The sequence below is a fragment of the Thalassophryne amazonica genome, chromosome 21, assembly GCF_902500255.1.
Source record: "Thalassophryne amazonica chromosome 21, fThaAma1.1, whole genome shotgun sequence".
In the NCBI taxonomy this organism is placed as follows: Eukaryota; Metazoa; Chordata; class Actinopteri; order Batrachoidiformes; family Batrachoididae; genus Thalassophryne; species Thalassophryne amazonica.
The window spans coordinates 27,343,747-27,367,467 of record NC_047123.1 but is presented as its reverse complement, the minus strand read 5'-3'; the positions used below and the strand labels follow the sequence as shown (position 1 = coordinate 27,367,467).

Here is a 23,721-nt window from a genome sequence, read left to right as displayed (position 1 = left end):
AAGCACAACTGTTGCAAGTTCATTTCCTTCCCAGCAAAATGAGGAAATATACTCCTTTGCACTTTTTTTTCCTTATTTTTGTAACCAATACCAGATGATTTTTTTGGCCAGAAACTTGGAATAAAAGATATGCTGTGCTATATTATTATTATTATTATTATTATTATTGTTGTATTACTAGGAAGTTGATCCGCGGGGAACCACGGGTTCTAGATGTGGTTGTTTGTACGATATATGGAGAACAGCTGACTTTTTTTTTAAGCGTAGCTTTTATTTATTTATTTATTTTATTTTAACGCACTGCAAGAAAGGAGCTGATGAGAAATGATTTTTCGTTTCATTCAGTGTATGCGTATACTTGGTGGAATGACAATAAACCAAATCTTGAATCCTGAATCTTGAATAAAGATAACAAATCTTTCCCACTCAGTATTTTGTCTGTGTCCTTTCAGGAGCAATAAAAGCCTCTCTATCAGAAAAGGACATCTGGACAAAGCAATTTTACCCACTATCCTTTGCCAAACTTTGACGGTTTGGCAGAGAATGCGAGTCAAAGTCTTTTTCAAATCCAGCTGCAAATTCTCAATAGGGTTGAGATCTGGACTGTTGCTTGGCCACCCCAAGACATTAACATTTTTGGTGTTTTTTTTTTTTTTTTTTAGGTTTTTCTTCATGAGTTTTGTGTATTTTGTAGCATTCATGCTGCCTCTTGTCCCAGCGAGTCTCCCGGGGGGACGGCCGTACAGAAGCATCCCTTCAGCATGAAGCTGCCACCACCAGGCTCCACAGCCGCGTATGTTCTCTGACACCAAATGTGTTCAACAAACTCCATTTCTGTTTCATGCATGCGGTCAGAATTGTCAACTTAAAGAAATCTTGAGTCCTGACGAACGTCTGTGCGAGAAGCGTGGTCACACAATAAGAGTCGATCGGATGAGCTCAGGCGTGCACGCTGCAGAGAGTGCGGTCTATGTGTATAACAGAGAAACAGACACATCTGCACATGCACAAAGCAGACTGGAGCACGCATATTGTGCGGTTTCCTGTCTGGTGCGTTCCTCTCAGAAGCCCACGCTGGTCGCTCCGGGTTTCCAGATGGATTCTCCAGTCTGTTTGGGGGGATTTGACTCCATCAGACAGAGATCGGTTCACAACTTGTCTGTGACCTGCTGACCTCACACCTCGACGACCACTCAGCTACTCGCGTTGCCCTCATTTATGAGTTAGAAACCGATGGAACCAAAGCAAGAACTCTGCGGGCTTTGATTGCAGGCAGACGTGGTTGGTAAATAATAGCCCTTCTCCCCCAAATAACGTCAAAATCAAGAGGCTACAACAGTTTAGTCCCCCTGTCCTTTTTTAAAAAACATGAAATAAGGCTGATTTATCACTTCACTCTGGCTGAATTCAGAGTTCACCAATGGTCAAGAGTTTTCTTTTCTGAAATAAGAACACATGCTATTATTTGCCAAGGTCAATCCCCTTTACCTTAATCCAGATTTAATACCAACACCACCTCTAGGAACGGTTTCTTCTCACAGCCTCCACAGGACTTTTGCAATAAAAGGTGCTGTCTCAGTCCTCTTTTACAAGCCCAAATCAAAAAAAAATTTGGGACAATATAGGAGACAGTCGGGAGTGCGCATAAAAGTGCAGTTTATGCAAATGTGCAACGTTACCTATGTGATCCGGCTCACGTCCTTTTTAAAAAAATTACAGGGTAATAGATGGATTTGAAACTTTACCACTAGATGCTGTTGAAAATTCCGTCATGCTGCTTCAACGAAAATCTGAGAAACTATCCAACGCTGGCATTCATCTCTAGACGTCAAGATCGGAAAGTGTATCAAATAAACTAATGGGACTATTCCACAGATTGCTGTTCATTCCCGTTTAATCCCGAATAGCAAATCGTACTTGCGTTTTGAAGCATCGGAGTAAGTTCTTCGTCCATCTTTGTCAGTCTTGAACAAACTTGGTATACGGAGTAGTTCCGGCCATCATCGGCACCACATTTGAAATCTGGGTCAAATTTTCAAATTGTTCAAAAATATGATCCTGTTTCTCAAAATGATCGCTAGTGCTTGGGAACTTCCAGGTGTTCGTAGTCTTAATGGCTTCAGTCATGTCCGATCATCTTCAAACGGGGTATTCCTAGTGAGTACGGCTTGTAACGTGTTTGATTGTGCTCCATAGAATAGATACAGTGCATCTGGAAAGTATTCACAGCGCTTCACTTTTTCCACAATTTATGTTACAGCCTTATTCCAAAATGGAGTAAATTAATTTTCCCCTTAAAATTCTACTCACAGAACCCTATAATGACAAAATGAAAAAAGTTTTTTGAAATATTTGCTAATTTCTTAAAAATAAAAAACTAAGAAATCACATGTACACGTGTTCACACCATTTGTTCAATACTTTGTTGATGCACCTTTGGCAGCAATTACAGCCTCAAGTCTTCTTTGTTTTGCCCATTCCTCTTTGCAGCACCTCTCAAAGCTCCATCAGGTTGGATAGGGAGCATCAGTGCACAGAGATTTTCAGATCTCTCCAGAGATGTTCAGCCGGATTCAGGTCTGGACTCTGGCTGGGCCACTCAAGGATATTCACAGAGTTGTCCTGAAGCCACTCCTTTGGTATCTTGGCTGTGTCCTTCAGGTCATTGTCCTGCTGAAAGATGAACCGTCTCCCAGTCTGAGGTCAAGAGCGCTCTGGAGCAGGTTTTCATCCAGGATGTCTCTGTACGTTACTGTATTCATCTGTCCCTCAATCCTGACTAGTCTCCCAGTTCCTGCTGCTGAAAAACATCCCCACATGCTGCCTGGTTTCCTCCAAACATGACACCTGACATTCACGCCAAAGAGTTCAATCTTTGTCTTCTCAGACCAGAGAATTTTGTTTCTCATGGTCTGAGAGTCCTTCAGGTGCCTTTTGCCAAATTCCAGGTGGGCTGCCATGTGCCTTTTACTAAGGAGTGGCTTCTATCTGGCAACTCTACCATACAGGCCTGATTGGTGGATTGCTGCAGAGATGGTTGTCCTTTTGAAAGGTTCTCCTCTCCACAGAGGAATGTTAGAGCTCTGATAGTGTGATCATTGGGTTCTTGGTCACCTCCCTGACTAAGGCCCTTCTCCCCCGATCACTCAGTTTCAACAGGCGGTCAGCTCTGGGAAGAGTCCTGTGGATCTGAATGTCTTCGATTTATGGATGATGGAGGCCACTGTGCTCATTAGGACCTTCAAAGCAGCAGAAAAGTTTCTGTACCCTTCCCCAGATTTGTGCCTCAAGACAATCCTGTCTCCTCCTTTGACTTCATGCTTGGTTTGTGCTCTGACATACACTGTCAACTGTGAGACCTTATATGTAGACAGGTGTGTGTCTTTCCAAATCATGTCCAATCAACTGAATGTACCCCAGGTGGACTCCAATTAAGATGTAGAAACAGCTCAAGGATGATCAGTGGAAACAGGATGCACCTGAGGTCAATTTTGAGCTTCATGGCAAAGGCTGTGAATACTTATGTACATGTGATTTCTTATTTTTTGTTGTTTTTATTATTATTATTATTATTATTTTTAATAAATTTGCAAAAATCTTTCATTTTTTGGTCACATTGTCATTATGGGGTATAGTGTGTAGAATTTTGAGGAAAAATGAATGTCATCCATTTTGGAATAAGGCTGTAACATAAATTGTACAAAAAGTGCAACACTGTGGATACTTTCTGGATGCACTGTATATATATATATATATATATATATATATATATATATATATATATGTGTATATATGTATATATACATATATATACATAATATATATATGTATATGTGTGTGTGTGTGTGTGTGTTCTGACACCCCCTTATTAAGGGGGTCAGAACTTGTATTCTACCATGGTTACTTTTTAATTCAGTCAATACCTGTACAACAACAATTACAATAAGGAATGTCTTTCCACGAGCCAGTCCTTTTTTTTTTTTCTTCCTGTTTTTGGCAAGTAACCGCAACCTATATCATTAGAAATGTTTACTTTAGCAGAACAGGTTTTTATAAAATTAGATTGCATGCTATTAGCTGACATTTTACTCCATCACCTCATAAGTCTGGATTGTTGGACGGCTTGTGATTGGGTGTTTTTGCAAATTCATCAAGGTTCACTCGTGGTACTTTGCGCAAAGACTTCACAACGATTGCTTGAGTGAATGTCCTCTCCAGTTTGGGAATATCTGGACCAATCAGCGAACTGTGGCGGATTCAGAATGGCTGTGTTTCCTTTGAATGCCTGGTGCACGTTGCAGCAGAGAGTTAAAGACGCGCTGGCTTTAACTCTAACTTAAGTCTGAAAGCAACACCCAGCTGTCAACTGAGCATAAATCCTACAAGAATTGTGGCACACTGAGCTGATATACTAAAGTGTACCTCAGTGCCACCCTCGTAGCGCCGTGCCAGGGGTAGCTGTTACAGTCCTATGATCCACATGGCTTGTCACCGGGCAGATTTTGAAATGACCGTCGATCGTGCCAGTATAATGTTGGCAGTCGGGGCTGGGCTGTGCTCGCATTTAGCTGTTGCTTGTTAGTTTGTGTGAATGTGTCTGTATGGGGTTGTAGGGGTGAAAGAGGGGTGCAACCTGACTCCTTTCCTCCTCTTAACTTGGGATATGCTCTCGCTCCGTCTTTCTCTTTCTGTCTCAGGCTGGGACAGCTGCCATACTCGGGGCCTCTCCCATCGCACCAAAGGAAAAGGCTAAAAGAACCTTTTTTTTTTTAAAAGAACCCCTCTTTTTCATCATTTTTCTCTTCCAACGCTCACTTTTTTCCTTCTGGTGGTCATGCATTAAAATCCAGAAAAGCTCCCAAGGGTCAACAAACACCATCACACCCCCCAAGTCTACTTCCTCTGACCAGCCAACAGACTGTCAATCAGAACTATGGCTAACATTTATATTCTTTATACACTAAAAATTTAATGTAGATTAAAAAAAGAACCCAATTAATAACTATTTTTCTTGCTTTACACCAACTCCAAAATATATATCTTACAATTAGTGTGTGTTTGTGTGTGTGTGTGGGGGGGGCACACCTACTAATCCACTAACCGCTAATTGATGCAGTAAACTATTTGTGAGCCGATTAGCATTTTAGCTCACTTTGAAAACCAGCGGTCCAGTAAGCTTCTGCGGTATTTAGTTCCTATAACTTTAATACCCCGTTCAGATTGGGGTTGGATTCCGGTGTAACAGTTTATCTACCCCCCCTGGATCCAGGGGGGGAGATAAACTGTTACACTGGCTCAATTCTTATCAGTCTCGGGCCAAATCCAGATTAAGACAGAGAGGTTTTCTGAATCTGAACAGTGCTATTCAAATATGAGTCAGATTCACTGGGATCTAAATTCACATATAGCTTGAATCCGGCTTGGTTGGGGATCATGATGTCATACTTCCGGGTTCAGCATTTGGGTCTAGCGCAAAAGGTGTGCGCAAACTCTCACCAAATTCTGAAGTTAAAATTGCCCAAACTTTGTATATTGTCTTGTTTGTCTTTGGTAGTAGTTGGTGAGAGTTTGCTCACACCTTCGGAACGTGTTTGAGGACATCACTGCCTCACCAGCAAGGCATGGGTACGGGAAGATGGCAAGCCAGTGTCGTGGCAAGTTAAAGAACCTCAAGGCCATGTACAAAAAGGTGAAGAACCACAATGCAAGAATCGGACTCATTTTAAGTCGGATTGAGTTTGGACATCTGTGTAGGATGAGTCAGTGTCGCTGTCCGAACGGTCCCTCTAAAAATCGGTCCCCCCTGATGACGCGGTTCAAACTGCACTCCAGCCATCATCTATCTCAGCGACAGATATCTGAAGCTTTTGTACAACAATCATTTTAAAATAAATTCAGTGCTGTTTCATCATAAAAGGCGGTGGAAGCGATCAGAGTGCTGCCTCGGTCATTTCAAAGCGTAACGGAATTTCATCGAGTCTCTGATTAAAACAGCCGCGTTTCTGCTTAAAACTGACTTTAGAATGATTTAAGAGGGTTTACTTTATAATCTCTTGGTTAATAATCCCATTAATCCATTTGATTGCTTTGGGTGAAGAGACTCCGTCTCAGATGTGTTGCTGTGGTCCGAAATGGCACATGTGCAGATGCAAAAGGCGGACCGATTTTTAGGGGTTAGCGTTCGGTCTCCAACACCAGACTTGAAGTACAGGTCTGAACGCTATCTGACTAGAAAGCAATCCGGATTGAAACCGACCATAGCCTCTTGCTTGCCTCTACTGGTGGTTGGCTCTCACTGCGGTATTGTATCACTTCCTGTTCCGGAGCACAGCGGTGTTTTTCTGTATCTGTTAGCTGTTTAATCTGCGCAGTTAGATTGATCTAGTTATCTAGATTACGATTTGTTTCCCAGTGTAATCTTTACGTGCCTTAACTAAAGCACTCATTCTGCTGAATCACCTCTAAATTATTTACACATTATTCACTTTGCGTGTTTTTAGGAATCCGCTAGCTTAGCGTAGCTACTAGCTCTTAGCCGATTTAGCATGGCGGCTTCTCCTGTCTCTCCCGCACTTTTCTGCTCTGGGTGTGAAATGTTTAGTTATTCCTCGGCCTCCTTTAGCAGTAATGGTACTTGTAATAAGTGTAGCTTATTCGTAGCTTTGGAGGCCAGGCTGGGCGAATTGGAGACTCGGCTCCGCACCTTGGAAAATTCTACAGCTAGCCAGGCCCCTGTAGTCGGTGCGGACCAAGGTAGCTTAGCCGCCGTTAGTTCCCCTCTGGCAGATCCCGAGCAGCCGGGAAAGCAGGCTGACTGGGTGACTGTGAGGAGGAAGCGTAGCCCTAAACAGAAGCCCCGTGTACACCGCCAACCCGTTCACATTTCTAACCGTTTTTCCCCACTCGACGACACACCCGCCGAGGATCAAACTCTGGTTATTGGCGACTCTGTTTTGAGAAATGTGAAGTTAGCGACACCAGCAACCATAGTCAATTGTCTTCCGGGGGCCAGAGCAGGCGACATTGAAGGAAATTTGAAACTGCTGGTTAAGGCTAAGCGTAAATTTGGTAAGATTGTAATTCACGTCGGCAGTAATGACACCCGGTTACGCCAATCGGAGGTCACTAAAATTAACATTAAATCGGTGTGTAACTTTGCAAAAACAATGTCGGACTCTGTAGTTTTCTCTGGGCCCCTCCCCAATCAGACCGGGAGTGACATGTTTAGCCGCATGTTCTCCTTGAATTGCTGGCTGTCTGAGTGGTGTCCAAAAATGAGGTGGGCTTCATAGATAATTGGCAAAGCTTCTGGGAAAACCTGGTCTTGTTAGGAGAGACGGCATCCATCCCACTTTGGATGGAGCAGCTCTCATTTCTAGAAATCTGGCTAATTTTCTTAAATCCTCCAAACCGTGACTATCCAGGGTTGGGACCAGGAAGCAGAGTTGTAGTCTTACACACCTCTCTGCAGCTTCTCTCCCCCTGCCATCCCCTCATTACCCCATCCCCGTAGAGACGGTGCCTGCTCCCAGACTACCAATAACCAGCAAAAATCTATTTAAGCATAAAATTCAAAAAGAAAAAATAATATAGCACCTTCTACTGCACCACAGACTAAAACAGTTAAATGTGGTCTATTAAACATTAGGTCTCTCTCTTCTAAGTCCCTGTTGGTAAATGATATAATAATTGATCAACATATTGATTTATTCTGCCTAACAGAAACCTGGTTACAGCAGGATGAATATGTTAGTTTAAATGAGTCAACACCCCCGAGTCACACTAACTGTCAGAATGCTCGTAGCACGGGCCGGGGCGGTGGATTAGCAGCAATCTTCCATTCCAGCTTATTAATTAATCAAAAACCCAGACAGAGCTTTAATTCATTTGAAAGCTTGTCTCTTAGTCTTGTCCATCCAAATTGGAAGTCCCAAAAACCAGTTTTATTTGTTATTATCTATCGTCCACCTGGTCGTTACTGTGAGTTTCTCTGTGAATTTTCAGACCTTTTGTCTGACTTAGTGCTTAGCTCAGATAAGATAATTATAGTGGGCGATTTTAACATCCACACAGATGCTGAGAATGACAGCCTCAACACTGCATTTAATCTATTATTAGACTCTATTGGCTTTGCTCAAAAAGTAAATGAGTCCACCCACCACTTTAATCATATCTTAGATCTTGTTCTGACTTATGGTATGGAAATAGAAGACTTAACAGTATTCCCTGAAAACTCCCTTCTGTCTGATCATTTTTTAATAACATTTACATTTACTCTGATGGACTACCCAGCAGTAGGGAATAAGTTTCATTACACTAGAAGTCTTTCAGAAAGCGCTGTAACTAGGTTTAAGGATATGATTCCTTCTTTATGTTCTCTAATGCCATATAACAACACAGTGCAGAGTAGCTACCTAAACTCTGTAAGGGAGATAGAGTATCTCGTCAATAGTTTTACATCCTCATTGAAGACAACTTTGGATGCTGTAGCTCCTCTGAAAAAGAGAGCTTTAAATCAGAAGTGTCTGACTCCATGGTATAACTCTCAAACTCGTAGCTTAAAGCAGATAACCCGTAAGTTGGAGAGGAAATGGCGTCTCACTAATTTAGAAGATCTTCACTTAGCCTGGAAAAAGAGTCTGTTGCTCTATAAAAAAGCCCTCCGTAAAGCTAGGACATCTTTCTACTCATCACTAATTGAAGAAAATAAGAACAACCCCAGGTTTCTTTTCAGCACTGTAGCCAGGCTGACAAAGAGTCAGAGCTCTATTGAGCTGAGTATTCCATTATCTTTAACTAGTAATGAGTTCATGACTTTCTTTGCTAACAAAATTTTAACTATTAGAGAAAAAATTACTCATAACCATCCCAAAGACGTATCGTTATCTTTGGCTGCTTTCAGTGATGCCGGTATTTGGTTAGACTCTTTCTCTCCGATTGTTCTGTCTGAGTTATTTTCATTAGTTACTTCATCCAAACCATCAACATGTTTATTAGACCCCATTCCTACCAGGCTGCTCAAGGAAGCCCTACCATTATTTAATGCTTCGATCTTAAATATGATCAATCTATCTTTGTTAGTTGGCTATGTACCACAGGCTTTTAAGGTGGCAGTAATTAAACCATTACTTAAAAAGCCATCACTTGACCCAGCTATCTTAGCTAATTATAGGCCAATCTCCAACCTTCCTTTTCTCTCAAAAATTCTTGAAAGGGTAGTTGTAAAACAGCTAACTGATCATCTGCAGAGGAATGGTCTATTTGAAGAGTTTCAGTCAGGTTTTAGAATTCATCATAGTACAGAAACAGCATTAGTGAAGGTTACAAATGATCTTCTTATGGCCTCGGACAGTGGACTCATCTCTGTGCTTGTTCTGTTAGACCTCAGTGCTGCTTTTGATACTGTTGACCATAAAATGTTATTACAGAGATTAGAGCATGCCATAGGTATTAAAGGCACTGCGCTGCGGTGGTTTGAATCATATTTGTCTAATAGATTACAATTTGTTCATGTAAATGGGGAATCTTCTTCACAGACTAAAGTTAATTATGGAGTTCCACAAGGTTCTGTGCTAGGACCAATTTTATTCACTTTATATATGCTTCCCTTAGGCAGTATTATTAGACGGTATTGCTTAAATTTTCATTGTTACGCAGATGATACCCAGCTTTATCTATCCATGAAGCCAGAGGACACACACCAATTAGCTAAACTGCAGGATTGTCTTACAGACATAAAGACATGGATGACCTCTAATTTCCTGCTTTTAAACTCAGATAAAACTGAAGTTATTGTTCTTGGCCCCACAAATCTTAGAAACATGGTGTCTAACCAGATCCTTACTCTGGATGGCATTACCCTGACCTCTAGTAATACTGTGAGAAATCTTGGAGTCATTTTTGATCAGGATATGTCATTCAAAGCGCATATTAAACAAATATGTAGGACTGCTTTTTTGCATTTACGCAATATCTCTAAAATTAGAAAGGTCTTGTCTCAGAGTGATGCTGAAAAACTAATTCATGCATTTATTCCTCTAGGCTGGACTATTGTAATTCATTATTATCAGGTTGTCCTAAAAGTTCCCTAAAAAGCCTTCAGTTAATTCAAAATGCTGCAGCTAGAGTGCTGACGGGGACTAGAAGGAGAGAGCATATCTCACCCATATTGGCCTCTCTTCATTGGCTTCCTGTTAATTCTAGAATAGAATTTAAAATTCTTCTTCTTACTTATAAGGTTTTGAATAATCAGGTCCCATCTTATCTTAGGGACCTCGTAGTACCATATCACCCCAATAGAGCGCTTCGCTCTCAGACTGCAGGCTTACTTGTAGTTCCTAGGGTTTGTAAGAGTAGAATGGGAGGCAGAGCCTTCAGCTTTCAGGCTCCTCTCCTGTGGAACCAGCTCCCAATTCAGATCAGGGAGACAGACACCCTCTCTACTTTTAAGATTAGGCTTAAAACTTTCCTTTTTGCTAAAGCTTATAGTTAGGGCTGGATCAGGTGACCCTGAACCATCCCTTAGTTATGCTGCTATAGACGTAGACTGCTGGGGGGTTCCATGATGCACTGTTTCTTTCTCTTTTTGCTCTGTATGCACCACTCTGCATTTAATCATTAGTGATCGATCTCTGCTCCCCTCCACAGCATGTCTTTTTCCTGGTTCTCTCCCTCAGCCCCAACCAGTCCCAGCAGAAGACTGCCCCTCCCTGAGCCTGGTTCTGCTGGAGGTTTCTTCCTGTTAAAAGGGAGTTTTTCCTTCCCACTGTAGCCAAGTGCTTGCTCACAGGGGGTCGTTTTGACCGTTGGGGTTTTACATCATTATTGTATGGCCTTGCCTTACAATATAAAGCGCCTTGGGGCAACTGTTTGTTGTGATTTGGCGCTATATAAAAAAAAAAATTGATTGAAATTGATTGATTGATAGCCAGACTCCAAACTCCAATCTAAGGGTGTCTAAGTCTGCTAACATTTTAAATAAATTTGTAAAGCCTAAAATCATATGTTTTTCCTTTTAGAGCTTATAGACATCCAGCCGTCCCAATATATTGTGACTTTGCGTAACCTATAAAAAGGGTGTGCATGATTTTTGCACATTTTGTAGCATGTTAGAAGTCTTTACTTACTACTTACTCTCTGTGACTCCTAAATGGCTTTTTGGCCAAAAGACACTAATGAGGACCCTAGTGGTCTGATTCTCTATTCGTTAATCACAATCTATAAAACTGATGTTTAATAGTGAATATTGGCTGTGTTGGAGGTATGATATGCTAACGGTGGCTATACAGGTGGCTTCACATTGTCCTGATATCGAAATGTGCTTTTGGTGACAGATTTTATCCTCCACATAACTAAATTCATATAAAAAAAGTCTGTGGTTGGCTAAATTTTGTAGCAGTTAGCTGATTAGCGGTTATTGAAGCTAACGTTTTGGTTAGCTCTGCCAACCAAGCTGCTTACATTAACATCAAACATAGAATAACAACAAAGTCTGATACTTGAGGAGCAAACACAAGAGATTTTTTTTTTTGCTAAAAAATAACCTAATTTAATTGGCTAATGTATCAATCAATTGTTTCAGTTTTAGTGTACACATCCTCGCACATATAATCCCATGCCAATCTCTATACGATAAACTGTCTTGCGTATGATGCAGTTAGCGCCTTTTACTCCGAAGTTGCACATGTATGTGACAACAGGTGGAGTGAGTGTTTAAACAAGCTAAAAGTAGCATTATAAAGTGGCTGTGGCCCTGTGCAGCACTCCCAGAGGACTGCAGACGGCAGGCTGGCCCTCAGCAGGCAGGCGGCCACCGCAGACGCCTGACCATAACCCAGATGACGCGGGATGGATGTGATGAGAAAAGGGCAGGGTGGAGGAAGTAGGGGATGGGGGCTAAAAGGGTAGTGGGGGGGTGGAGAGAGGTTTCAGGTGTCAGTAGACATCTCCCCGAAACCTTGTGTGTGAGGTCTGCTGTGTTTTCGTAGTCACCCGGGGCATGCCTATTTCAATCAGGCAAAGAGAGAATTAGCCACTTGCAGGCTGGACATTAAACGAGGAAAAGGAAAAATATTCGAAGGAAATTAACTTTAGTTACAGATTTAATCTTCAAACAAAACCCTTCGAGTTCAGTTAAAGTAAAATCTCTCACTTGTAATTCGAATTTTCCATGTGCTGGGAACAGCGAAAATGTAGATGAGTGGGTTAGCCTTAGCGCTTGTGTAGACAATCACTTAAAAATAATAAATGTTATGTTGTAACTTAGATGCACCACATCCAGTGAAAATGCAACTTTGTTTTGCCTTTGAACCATCTCACAGGAATGTCTGCTGGATGCCTTCACGTGAGCATTAGCTAAGAAACATGCTGCCCTACATGTGGTGAAATACCAGATGAATATACAACAGAATAGGAAAGTAAAACTGAAATTAAAGAATGGCTAGCTTGGCATGATGATGCCATTTATTTTTTTTCATCAGTACTACAAATTAGCAATGTTTCCAAACCTTTGCAACACTCACGTTTTGCTACACTGTTCTGGAGCCTGGATCAAAAGCACAACATAGTGTCACCTGCTGAACAATTTGTGAACGTACATTAATATCAAATTCTGAGTTTCATACTTAAAGGTTATGTGTTTGTCTGTGCGCCAGCACAGGCATTATTTGTGAGCGTAAGCTAACGTTGCACCAAAAGTTGAAAAAAAAAAAAAAGCCTAATCTTGCCTCAAGATATCACAAAGAAAATCATTAAGACTGTTGCCTTAAGACATCACAAAGGAAAGCGTTAATGTTCTTGCCTTAAGATGTCACAAAGTAACACATTTGCCTAATGACATCATAAAGAAGTTCTATAATCTCAATAGACAACGTTTTTACATCTGTCCAGATCAAATCTACCTTGAGGTTTACCCTGTTTTATTCAGCTTGCAGCAAATTTAGTCTCCATGTAAAAGTCCAACAAGGTTGGATGGGGTAAAAGGGGCAGATCTCTGACTGCCCTCCTCCATCAATTGTTGAAGGGTAGAATCGCATCGCCCAATATTATTCCATTGATGGGAGTTTTAGCCTAATTCCAATCAAGTAAGTCCAATTTTTTAACTCAAACTAATGCACATATCTCAAAAATAAACATACTAGGCAATCATGCATCAACAGGAGAAGCTGCAGTTAAACATTTACCATCTTTATAGTTATCAGTATTTTGCCCAACAATGCAAAAACTGATATCTAAGAAAGTAAAAAAAAAAATAAAAAAAAATACTTTTTTAAAAGAAAATTTTACTTAATTTTTGTCTAAATAGAAAAATAATCTTGTCAAGCATTTTTTTACATGAGAAAAAAATGTCTTAATTTGGGAAAATGTATCTCACTTTTTCTGAATAAGTTTTTCCAGCTAATATCAAGCTGTATTTAGCCAGTAGCAAGGAAAAGGTAATGGAATTCAAATAATCCAAGCAAGGAATAAGATTTTCCTTATTTTAAGACAGAGGCTAATCGTAAAATAAGAATTCTGTCTAGTTTTAAGGCACATTTTGATTATTCAGTGCCTAGACATGTTACTAGTTTTGAGAATTCTAACCAAGTAAATTTTTCTTACCCCACTGGCAGATTTCTTTGCTTAATACAAGAGAATTTGGCTAGATTTCAGATTATTTGCCTTATTTTGAGAGGGACAGTTTTTGCAGTGAACGTAAAGTACCACACCTCCAGAAGTCATAGATCTTCGTCCTACACCAAGTCTCTTTTTGTAGGATAATTAAATACTCTGTCCTTGCTTTGAGGTCTCATTTTCAATCTGAACAATTAATCAATGTCGTTGAAAAGCAGCTCAGATTCACATTATAAATGATATCACCACCCTATTTAAAGCAGGTGAAGTAATCGTGGACTATGGACATCAATATTTAATATATGGAAGGCTGCAAGATAAGACACGTGCTCCACCTCTGTGCCCATTTTTTTTCCCGTGTATGTACGGTACTTTACTGCACGTAAACGACAGTACTCCACTGGGGTCAGCCCGTAATCTAAGACAGGGCGAGTCTGGCAGAGCAACACAAAAAGTGGGGAAAAACCAACATACTTCATGCGCTCTGTCCCACTTTGCGCTATTATTACCGCCGAGTCTGGCAGGTCAGAGAGAGGGAGAACGAGTGATGCTTGATGGAGGAGGAGGAGATGAAATTACACCTGTTCTGGTGGCTGACTAACGACTTTGAAATGTGAGTGGACCTCGTTCGCTGCCAAAATCATTTTCCCAACAATACGTCCTGATCTTTAAACAAGCAGAACTGGGACATGGCGCTGATGTGACGCAGAGACGTCCTGCTGTGTGGCAACACGAGGTAACCTTCAGGCTCCGAGGTACGCGAAACGTACGGCCGTTTTTACAACCAAATGTTAATGGAGCAAAAATAAATAAATAAATAAGTAAATAATTAAAGGGGGTGGGGTCATATTGTCGAAATAGAATTTTTAGCGACTTTTTACAATTAAAAGTGGTTGTAATTTCATATCCCACAGTGCTATGATTGTGCAGTGAGAAACGTTCCTGCTTTATGCACATTTAGGTTTGAAACAACTTGTCTTAGATTTCCGTGACATAAGTCGCACTCACTTTTTCTGCTACATTTTGTACTGAACAGCCTGAAAATAATATGTAATATTAGGAGGTTACCATAACTTTACAATGGACACTGGTGGTCGGTGATCACCTTAGTATTTCTTCTGTTTTTCTTGTTGCTTAATGCTCACAAATTTTACTGTATTTGATGTCTTTCCGATGCCTGATTCTGGTTTTTCTCTCTGTTTGAGGTGCGGCTCCATCCAGAGATGGGAGTGGTGTCTACTTCTGCAACCCTTCCCTCCTGTGAACCGGCAAAATTTCCTGTATATTCATTTTGTAAATTGCGTCAGTAGCATGGCCCAAGCAGTGGGTCACCCCTTTGAGTCTGGTCTGCTTGAGGTTTCTTCCTCAAATCATCAAATGGGAGTTTTTTCTCACCACTGTCGCCTGTGTACTTGCTCTGGTAAGGTTAGGCCTTACTTGTGTGAAGCACCTTGAGGCAACTTTGCTGTGATTTGGTGCTATATAAATGAAAATAAACTGAAACTGAAATTGAAATTAACACTGATGCTCTATATCGGCTTGCCAAAGGAGGGCCGATAATGAAAGGTGGGCAGATAATGTCATTATCTGCTTTGGTCTGCTCTGGAACTGTGTTTTTATACTATGGTATCGTACCACCTATTCAGCAGCAGTACCCACCATCCCTCCCAAAAGACCTCACACCCCAGTACTTATTTTTTTATTTAGTTTTTTTTTAGTTATATTACATTTAAAATATAGCAACATACAAAACTACAGAGTAATAAGCAAACCAGCAAGGTTAAATACAACCCCTGGCAAAAATTATGGAATCACTGGCCTCGGATGATGTTCATTCAGTTGTTTAATTTTGTAGAAAAAAAACCAGATCACAGACATGACACAAAACTAAAGTCATTTCAAATGGCAACTTTCTGGCTTTAAGAAACACTATAAGAAATCAAGAAAAAAAGATTGTGACAGTCAGTAACGGTTACTTTTTTAGACGAAGCAGAGGGAAAAAAATATGGAATCACTCAATTCTGAGGAATAAATTATGGAATCACCCTGTAAATTTTCATCCCCCAAACTAACACCTGCATCAAATCAGATCTGCTCGTTGACATTGACCCTATGCCATGACATTGACCCTATGTGACTTTTTGCAAGGAATGTTTTCACAGTTTTTGCTCTATGGTAAGATGCATTATCATCTTGAAAAATGATTTAATCATCCCCAAACATCCTTTCAATTGTCCAAATTATCAACGTAAACTTGTGCATTTATTGATGATGTAATGACAGCCATCTCCCCAGTGCCTTTACCTGACATGCAGCCCCATATCATCAATGACTGTGGAAATTTACATGTTCTCTTCAGGCAGTCATCTTTATAAATCTCATTGGAACGGCACCAAACAAAAGTTCCAGCATCATCACCTTGCCCAATGCAGAGTCGAGATTCATCACTGAATATGACTTTCATCCAGTATTCCACGATTGCTTTTCCTTATCCCATTGTAACCTTGTTTTTTTGTGTTTAGGTGTTAATGATGGCTTTTGTTTAGCTTTTCTGTATGTAAATCCCATTTCCTTTAGGCGGTTTCTTACAGTTCGGTCACAGACGTTGACTCCAGTTTCCTCCCATTCGTTCCTCATTTGTTTTGTTGTGCATTTTTCGATTTTTGAGACATATTGCTTTAAGTTTTCTGTCTTGATGCTTTGATGTCTTCCTTGGTCTACCAGTATGTTTGCCTTTAACAACCTTCCCATGTTGTTTGTATTTGGTCCAGAGTTTAGACACACTGACTGTGAACAACCAACATCTTTTGCAACATTGCGTGATGATTTACCCTCTTTAAAGAGTTTGATAATCCTCTCCTTTGTTTCAATTGACATCTCTCGTGTTGGAGCCATGATTCATGTCAGTCCACTTGGTGCAACAGCTCTCCAAGGTGTGATCACTCCTTTTTAGATGCAGACTAACGAGCAGATCTGATATGATGCAGGTGTTATTTTTGGGGATGAAAATTTACAGGGTGATTCCATAATTTTTTCCTCAGAATTGAGTGATTCCATATTTTTTTTTCCTCTGCTTGGTCTAAAAAAGTAACCGTTACTGACTGCCACAATCTTTTTTTCTTGATTTCTTATAGTGTTTCTTAAAGCCAGAAAGTTGCCATTTGAAATGACTTTAGTTTTGTGTCATGTCTGTGATCTGCTTTTTTTCTACAAAATTAAACAACTGAATGAACATCCTCCGAGGCCGGTGATTCCATAATTTTTGCCAGGGGTTGTATAATATTCTGCACCAGGATTTCTGAAGGCAGTGTGACGTTGGTTGGTAGAACAGAATAATCCAAGATGGCGGAATACATGGAGACAGATGTATTTATGCATAAACCTAATATGTCTTGGCATTTTTCCACTCATGTTTTGTAAAAATAGCAACTAAACACTTATAAATCTAAAAAACCCTGTTTGTGTAACCACGCAGCACCACCTCTGAGGTGATTTATAACACATTTTACAGAGATGTTAGCAAGCTAACTATGACACAGAGGTGCCACTGAAACCAATCAATCAAACTATGATTCTGTCAAGCACAGAGTAAACACTAATGGTGACAGTGTTTTATCATTGTGCACAATAACGCCAAGTAAGCACGAGCTAGGAACGCCGATCAAGCAACAAATGCTAACTGTTTGTTGCTAATCTGACCACAGGGTAAATGGATGTTATCTGTTTGATGAATGATAGTGGATATGGTTTGCATGTGCTTGTGCAGTGTAAATGATAATAACATATTATTATTCTGGGATGATTTATTATCACTGCTACATCTACGGTTAGCAACCTGTTATTTCATTAGAAGCCTGAGGCTTCATGAAGGGCTAATGATAAATTATAGCGCTCTCCAAAGTATATAGTATAATTACAACGTTATTTTTGTGTCTCATTTGTTGTTGCACATTATTACATTATTACATTTCCATGAGAATATGTTACTATATAAAGAAGTGAAAATGTACCACATTTTGGTGAGTTATCACGCAATTTGTTGTTTGTGCCTAATATTTTGGCATGTACCCTCTTGCCACTGCAAGTGATGTAATTATGTTATAACAAGTGGAATGACTGTTTTTCTACCATTTATGTGTGCACATTATTAAGGTCAAAAAGTCAAAGCAAGTCCACATGGAGATGGACAGGCACACATATTGATTCCTACATCCAGCTCTTTACTCTGACTGCTACCACATGGTTACTGTACACTCCCTGGGTTACATCTGCTGCGCGTTAATGCATGCATGCGTCTCCGTAGTGCACATACCTCACACTATGTGTGGGCAGTATAAGGGAAAGTCATCCGCACGCATATATGCATACAGTGGCGTTTAACTCACCATCTGTTCGCCAAGGTCCTGTGAGGCCTCCATGATGTCTTTGATCTGGATCCACTTGAAGAGGAAAAAACATTTTAAAAATGTGTTAATGTCTAAAAAAATTTTTAAATAGGATTTCTCTTTTTTTGCCAAGACTAAGGATTTAATAGTAAATGATCATCTGCATACAGTAATATCATTTCCAGAGGTGTAGGCTATAATATTACAAGCATTTTGATTTCTTTGTGTGACTATTGGCAGGATTACTCAAAAGATTGCATATAGATTATGTTCTGGGAAATAAGTGATTCAGTATTGGAGTTGATATGGAATGTATTCTAGAACTAGCATCCAGAAGAATGTTTGACACATACATAGCAACATTTAACTAAACAGTTGTGACAGGCTGTAAAAACATAAATAAATAAAAATGTGTGCATATATATATATATATATATATATATATATATATATATATATATATATACAACAATGATGATGATGATGATGATGATGATAATAATAATAGTAATAATAATAATTTATGTCTTCCGATAGGATACCTTCCCCAGTTTAATCCTCCCTGAGGAATATTTACTGATAATAATTGCAATTGGGTCCATACGTATTTGGACACAGACACACGTTTTTATTATTTTTACTATTACTATTCAATTAATAACCTCTGTGTATGTGTGTGTATATATATATATATATATATATATATATATATATATATATATATATATATATATACACACACACACACATATCTCGTACTGCTGCAAGCATTAAGTGAAATGTGTAAAGCTATTGCTGATAACTCCCTTTTTTGAATGTGCCTCTCAATGAAAGCATTTTATTGTCGAAGCAGCGGCAACCGTACAATAACCCGTGCAGTACAGAGTCCATAAATTAATAAAAAGAGTGCTGTGATGGAGATTTTGTCCCACATAAAATTATACAGCAGCAAATCCTCACAACTGAGAAGCTGGAATCAGTCAGTTTTGTTGTTGAGTTTAAGCAAATATGAATATTGTGAATTGATATAAAACAACGGTTTCAGTCATATTTAAACGTGACCACCGCCACAAATTAAATTGATTACATCATTGATTTGTTTTCTGGTCATTTAGCTGTTTGTTTGTTTGTTTTTTTATCGAGGTGATGGCATCTTCTGTGCACATCTGTCAGGGAGACCTTCTGTCAATGTGTTTATGTGTGAGCAACAGGAGACTGGAGGAGGGAAGCAGTGGCGTTAACTTCGCCATATCATCTTCAGCCGAGGGTGAAGTAGAGGGATAATTGCAGAAGTAAATATCAACAATGAAAACGGAGAAGAGTAAACGATACAGCTGGGTGGCTGGCTCACAACCACAGACACAGTGGCTGGCGAGTGACCCTATTAATACCGGACAGGAGACAGATTGGCGCACAAATCTGGAGCAGCAGAGCGGCACGCAGGTCGTCTCAAACTTAAGAAAGATGCAGCGAGATAAGGGCGTGTTAAAAAATGGCGCCATGAACCGCACTCTGTTGTTCTCTGTGTCTTTTTTGGCAACCGTCAAGGCAGAGAGGGCGAAACTGCAACAAAAGAGCGGCTGAAAGAATGGAAAGCAAAATGCAAAGGGGGCAGGAAAAAAAAAAACAGCAGAAGAGTACAAAATGTCTCCTATCTGGTATATTGTGCAACGGCCGTCAGGAAAAGTTTGACAGCCGAACAAAAGGAGAGGCTGCAAAGACGCTCACTTGTATGCGTACACAATAGAGCTTCCCAGTCATGAGATCTCTGGCCCTAACAAGTGCTGCAAGGTGTGGCACGCACCATTTCAAACCCAGCATGTGCAGATTTTTCTCATGTTTTTTCTCAAAAAACATGTGATGTTACAATTTGTTGCAGACTACAGGTGGAAAATTTAAAATTTCTCCCCAACCCAAACAGAACCAAGGAAACTGAACAGGTTCATCTCAAGTCGGGTCCAAAAAAAAAAAAACTTGTGTGGAGTTGGCAGTTCTCCAAAACTGAATGACAATGCAAGACAAGTGAGGGAAGCCACCAAGACACCAGCGATGACTCCGAAGGCTTCTGCTGCGCATATCAGCAACGTGTATCTGTTGCGCCACCGGGCGCCGCTTCACTGTGAAGTGGAATGGACATGCATTTTCATTCAAAAAAACAGATCAAATCTAGGCTTGAGTCACCTGTGTGCCTTCTAGCAAACTGTAGCTAAAAATTCCCATTTTGTTTTAGAGATATCAATCATTCTCTGTCCCACTCCACCTGGACACTGTGTAATTGAGTGACCGTGCAAGAAGGAGACTTGTAAGAGAGACACCCATAATGACTTAAAGGCGTTATGGGCTTCTGTGGCTGTAAATGGAGTCAAGACTGAAAACCTGTTTTTATTCTCTTTTTTATGAATAGTTTTTATTTTTATCTGTTTTATTCTTTTACTTCTGTTTTTATTAATGTATATGATTAATTCATTTTTAATTATTTATTAAATTTTATGTTGACTTGTTTCATGTAAGGCGCCTTGAGACGGCTTTTGCTGTGATTTGGCGCATTATAAGCTAATTAAATTAAATTAATACAGTTGACAAAAACTGCACTATGTGCATTATCTTTCCCAAATCCCAGCTATAGATGCTTATCACTCTTTCTGAGAATTGCTTATTCCAGACAGATTTGGAAATGTTCATATGTCCATCCTACGACTTGTCTGCGGAAAACGCCTATTAAGAAAAAAAGTCGCTGTCCAAATACTTATGGGCCTGACTGTATGACTCACTCTTATGCGTCTGTGCAAAATGTTTGCGAAAGTGTCGCAAATGCCTGTAAAATTACATCCAGCTGCACCTGCAGATTCACACTCGCACCAAATTTTCGTTAATTTTCATGCAATTTCCCGCAAGCGGTGCACTCACCCTGATTGCCCCCAGGGGGCGACACATTTGCTGGAGTAACTTGCGCAAATTTAAAACTTGGCAGATTTGGTATGAGAGCTGAACCCCCCCCCTGCCAGCCAGTCATGCATGTGTGCCGGTGCGTGTTTCTTGTGCACTGCTGTGCTTTCTGAATTGGCCTTTTAAATTAACTGGCATCCTTTTTAATTTTTCATAGCGTCCAGCTCCTCCTGGCCTGAAACCGAAGACAATAATGTGTCTCTCAGGTGAATTGATTTGTGCCCGAGCCTCACCCCTCCTTCCCTCCGTCTCCCTCCTCCCTCCCTCACCTCAGCGATGGACAGAATCGGCCTAAAGGAATCCCGTTCTCTCTTGTGTTTCACTCTACCCTTCACGGCTATTCTCTCCAAATAGTGGACGATGATCTTAAATTAAGTTTTCATGTCATTTTGTAGGACATAAAACCTTTTTAGGGGTTTAGAAGAACTTTATAAGAAATAATCTCATATTTTTAGTTGGATTGTTGCTTTAAAATGCCTAAAATTTGGTTTTATTGTTACTTTCTCCACATATTTGCCCCCTGGTTGCCCTAAAACCACCCAGCAGTTACCCGATCCCACACAGAAATCAATAGTGCCCACCATTTCCCTTCAGTGTCCCAGAAGACAGAATTATATTTCTCACTGTAGCCATTGACAGCGAGACAAGAATCACATGAGACTGTGGCGGATTAAGAAGCACATGGTGCCGCTACTGTGTGGTGACTTCACGCCATAAAAACCAAACAGGCAGACTGGAGGGGACGAGTGAAAAGCCACTGATCTGATTTTTTTTTTTTTATTACACTTTTTTCAACATACTCCTACCTCTTACTCATACCTCCCCCCAAGGCAAAAATCTGAATATTAATTGTGATTTTTTTTTCCCAGTTAAATAAACAAAATAATAATAATGATAATAAAAAATAAAATAAAATAAATGGTCATTGGTGAATCATATTTGGAGCATCACAAGGAGTGGATACATAAAATTCTGGTGCTGGTATGACTGTATACTCGTGTGGTTTTAATGGGCTCTTTTCTTTATTGATATGCTTGCAAAGACAAAATTAGAAATGTGTAAATGTGAATTTCACAAAAATTCTAAAGATTCCCTGTTTGTGTTAAACGTGAATTTCTCTGTAAGCAGGGTAGAAACGTGGGCACAATTACAATAAATAAAATCAAGAAAAGATGCAAAGTGTCAATTAATGTGCTAGAGTGCAAACCAGTCTGTTTTTAATGAATCATGCCATAATTTTACGGCATGACTTTTTTATTAGTAGTATTATTATTATTTTTAATTGATTACTGTCAGTGGATTGTTGTAGTTGGATTTTACACTGGGCTGGAAAACCTGCACAATAACCAGTTTTTTTTTTTAATCTATATGAAACAGTATGTTATGTTCTTTAACATACTGCTATCCTAAATAAAATAGACAATATTTCTGTAATGCATATTTTTTTCTTAACGGAAAAATATATTACACATACAATCAATGTCCCCTCATCTTTGCATCTTTCTTAGTGTAAATCACTCAAGAACTTCCAATATAATTACTTTTTATTCTGCTACATTGACATTCCAGGCAATCTGTGCATGACATAACCTTAAATGGTTTTGGCGCAATTGCGAAAATAATATTAAAATATAATTTTCAAAATTAAATGTATTTGAAAACAAAAGAAAAAAGTCACGCATCAAGTATATTTTAGTTAATAATTTATTTTATTATAATAGTAATAATAATAATAATAATAACAAATGGGTGTGCGGTCATTTCCCGGCATGCCCTGAGAGCCGTGTCTCGCGCACTGCCGTGTGTTGGTTTAGTGTGAAACTTTATCAGTGTGGATTTCGGTGCCCTATCAGATTTGGAGTCGGTAACTTGTGGTGTCGTTAGGGGCAGGTCGCTGATGCCGGGGCCACTGAAGCCCTGAGAGCCCGATGTGTGGTTTAAGATTCCCTTTTCCTACATATCAAATATAAACACAAACTCCACGTGCGTGGGACGGAGAACGAACGGCGGGAGCGCCGGGCGGCGCGCGCGCACACCGAGTGACGACATGTAAATTTGGCAGAAAAAGGAAAAACAAAATTAATCATAAAATGATGATTTTGACATTCATTCACTGTAAAGGTTACAGGAATGTAACTGTCATATTTTTAAAATCAGATTCCAAAAATTAATTCAGATTTTTTTTTTAAAAAGGTGTCTGCTGAGTTTTCCACAAAAAGCAAATGTAAGAATTGTGATTTATACGCTGTCTAGAAATTTTTAAGATCAAAATTGTGCTTTTATGAAACGCCACACTTTATTGTATTCAGAATAAAACAAAGTCAAGCTGTCAGTCTACCTATTTGACGCGATAAAACTCATAATTTGAGGATATTTAAGAATGGAAAATAAAATGCAAAGTGAACATACCGTGGTTGCTTAAAAAAAAAAGATTTCCACCCCCAGTAGTCTAAATTTCTTCACTCCTCAGAAAGGCTCATCATTAAAAAAAAAAAAAAAAAAAAAAAAAGAAGAAGCAGCAGCGACGGCGGCGTTGTCGCTACACAGCGCCCCCTGCTGTCAACAAGGCGGATTAAAAAGCCTTTCAGCCGCCGCTGAGTCCGGAACAAACAGAGTCCAGTGGCATGAAACGAGTCATTACAAAGTCCCGGGAGCTGCTGTGACGAGGCCGCAGCTCACTTCCAGGAGGGAAAAAACCAAAGAAACAAACACCTTTTTATATTTTAAATCCGAGTCCCAAATCAACACCCCGAAGTGTTTGGACCCAACTTCATGATTG

The 23,721-nt window shown here is 39.8% G+C and overlaps 1 protein-coding gene across 1 annotated transcript in view; it reads right to left on the bottom strand.

Moving 5' to 3' along the window:
- eya4 (EYA transcriptional coactivator and phosphatase 4) overlaps positions 1 to 23,439 on the bottom strand; it is an 81,591-nt gene extending 58,152 nt beyond the window's left edge. The window contains 2 exon segments of the mRNA XM_034162569.1: positions 17,997 to 18,050; positions 23,352 to 23,439. Coding sequence (XP_034018460.1) covers positions 17,997 to 18,029 — 33 coding nt within the window. The 5' untranslated portion in view covers positions 18,030 to 18,050; positions 23,352 to 23,439.
- Between the last annotated feature and the right edge of the window lie 282 nt (positions 23,440 to 23,721).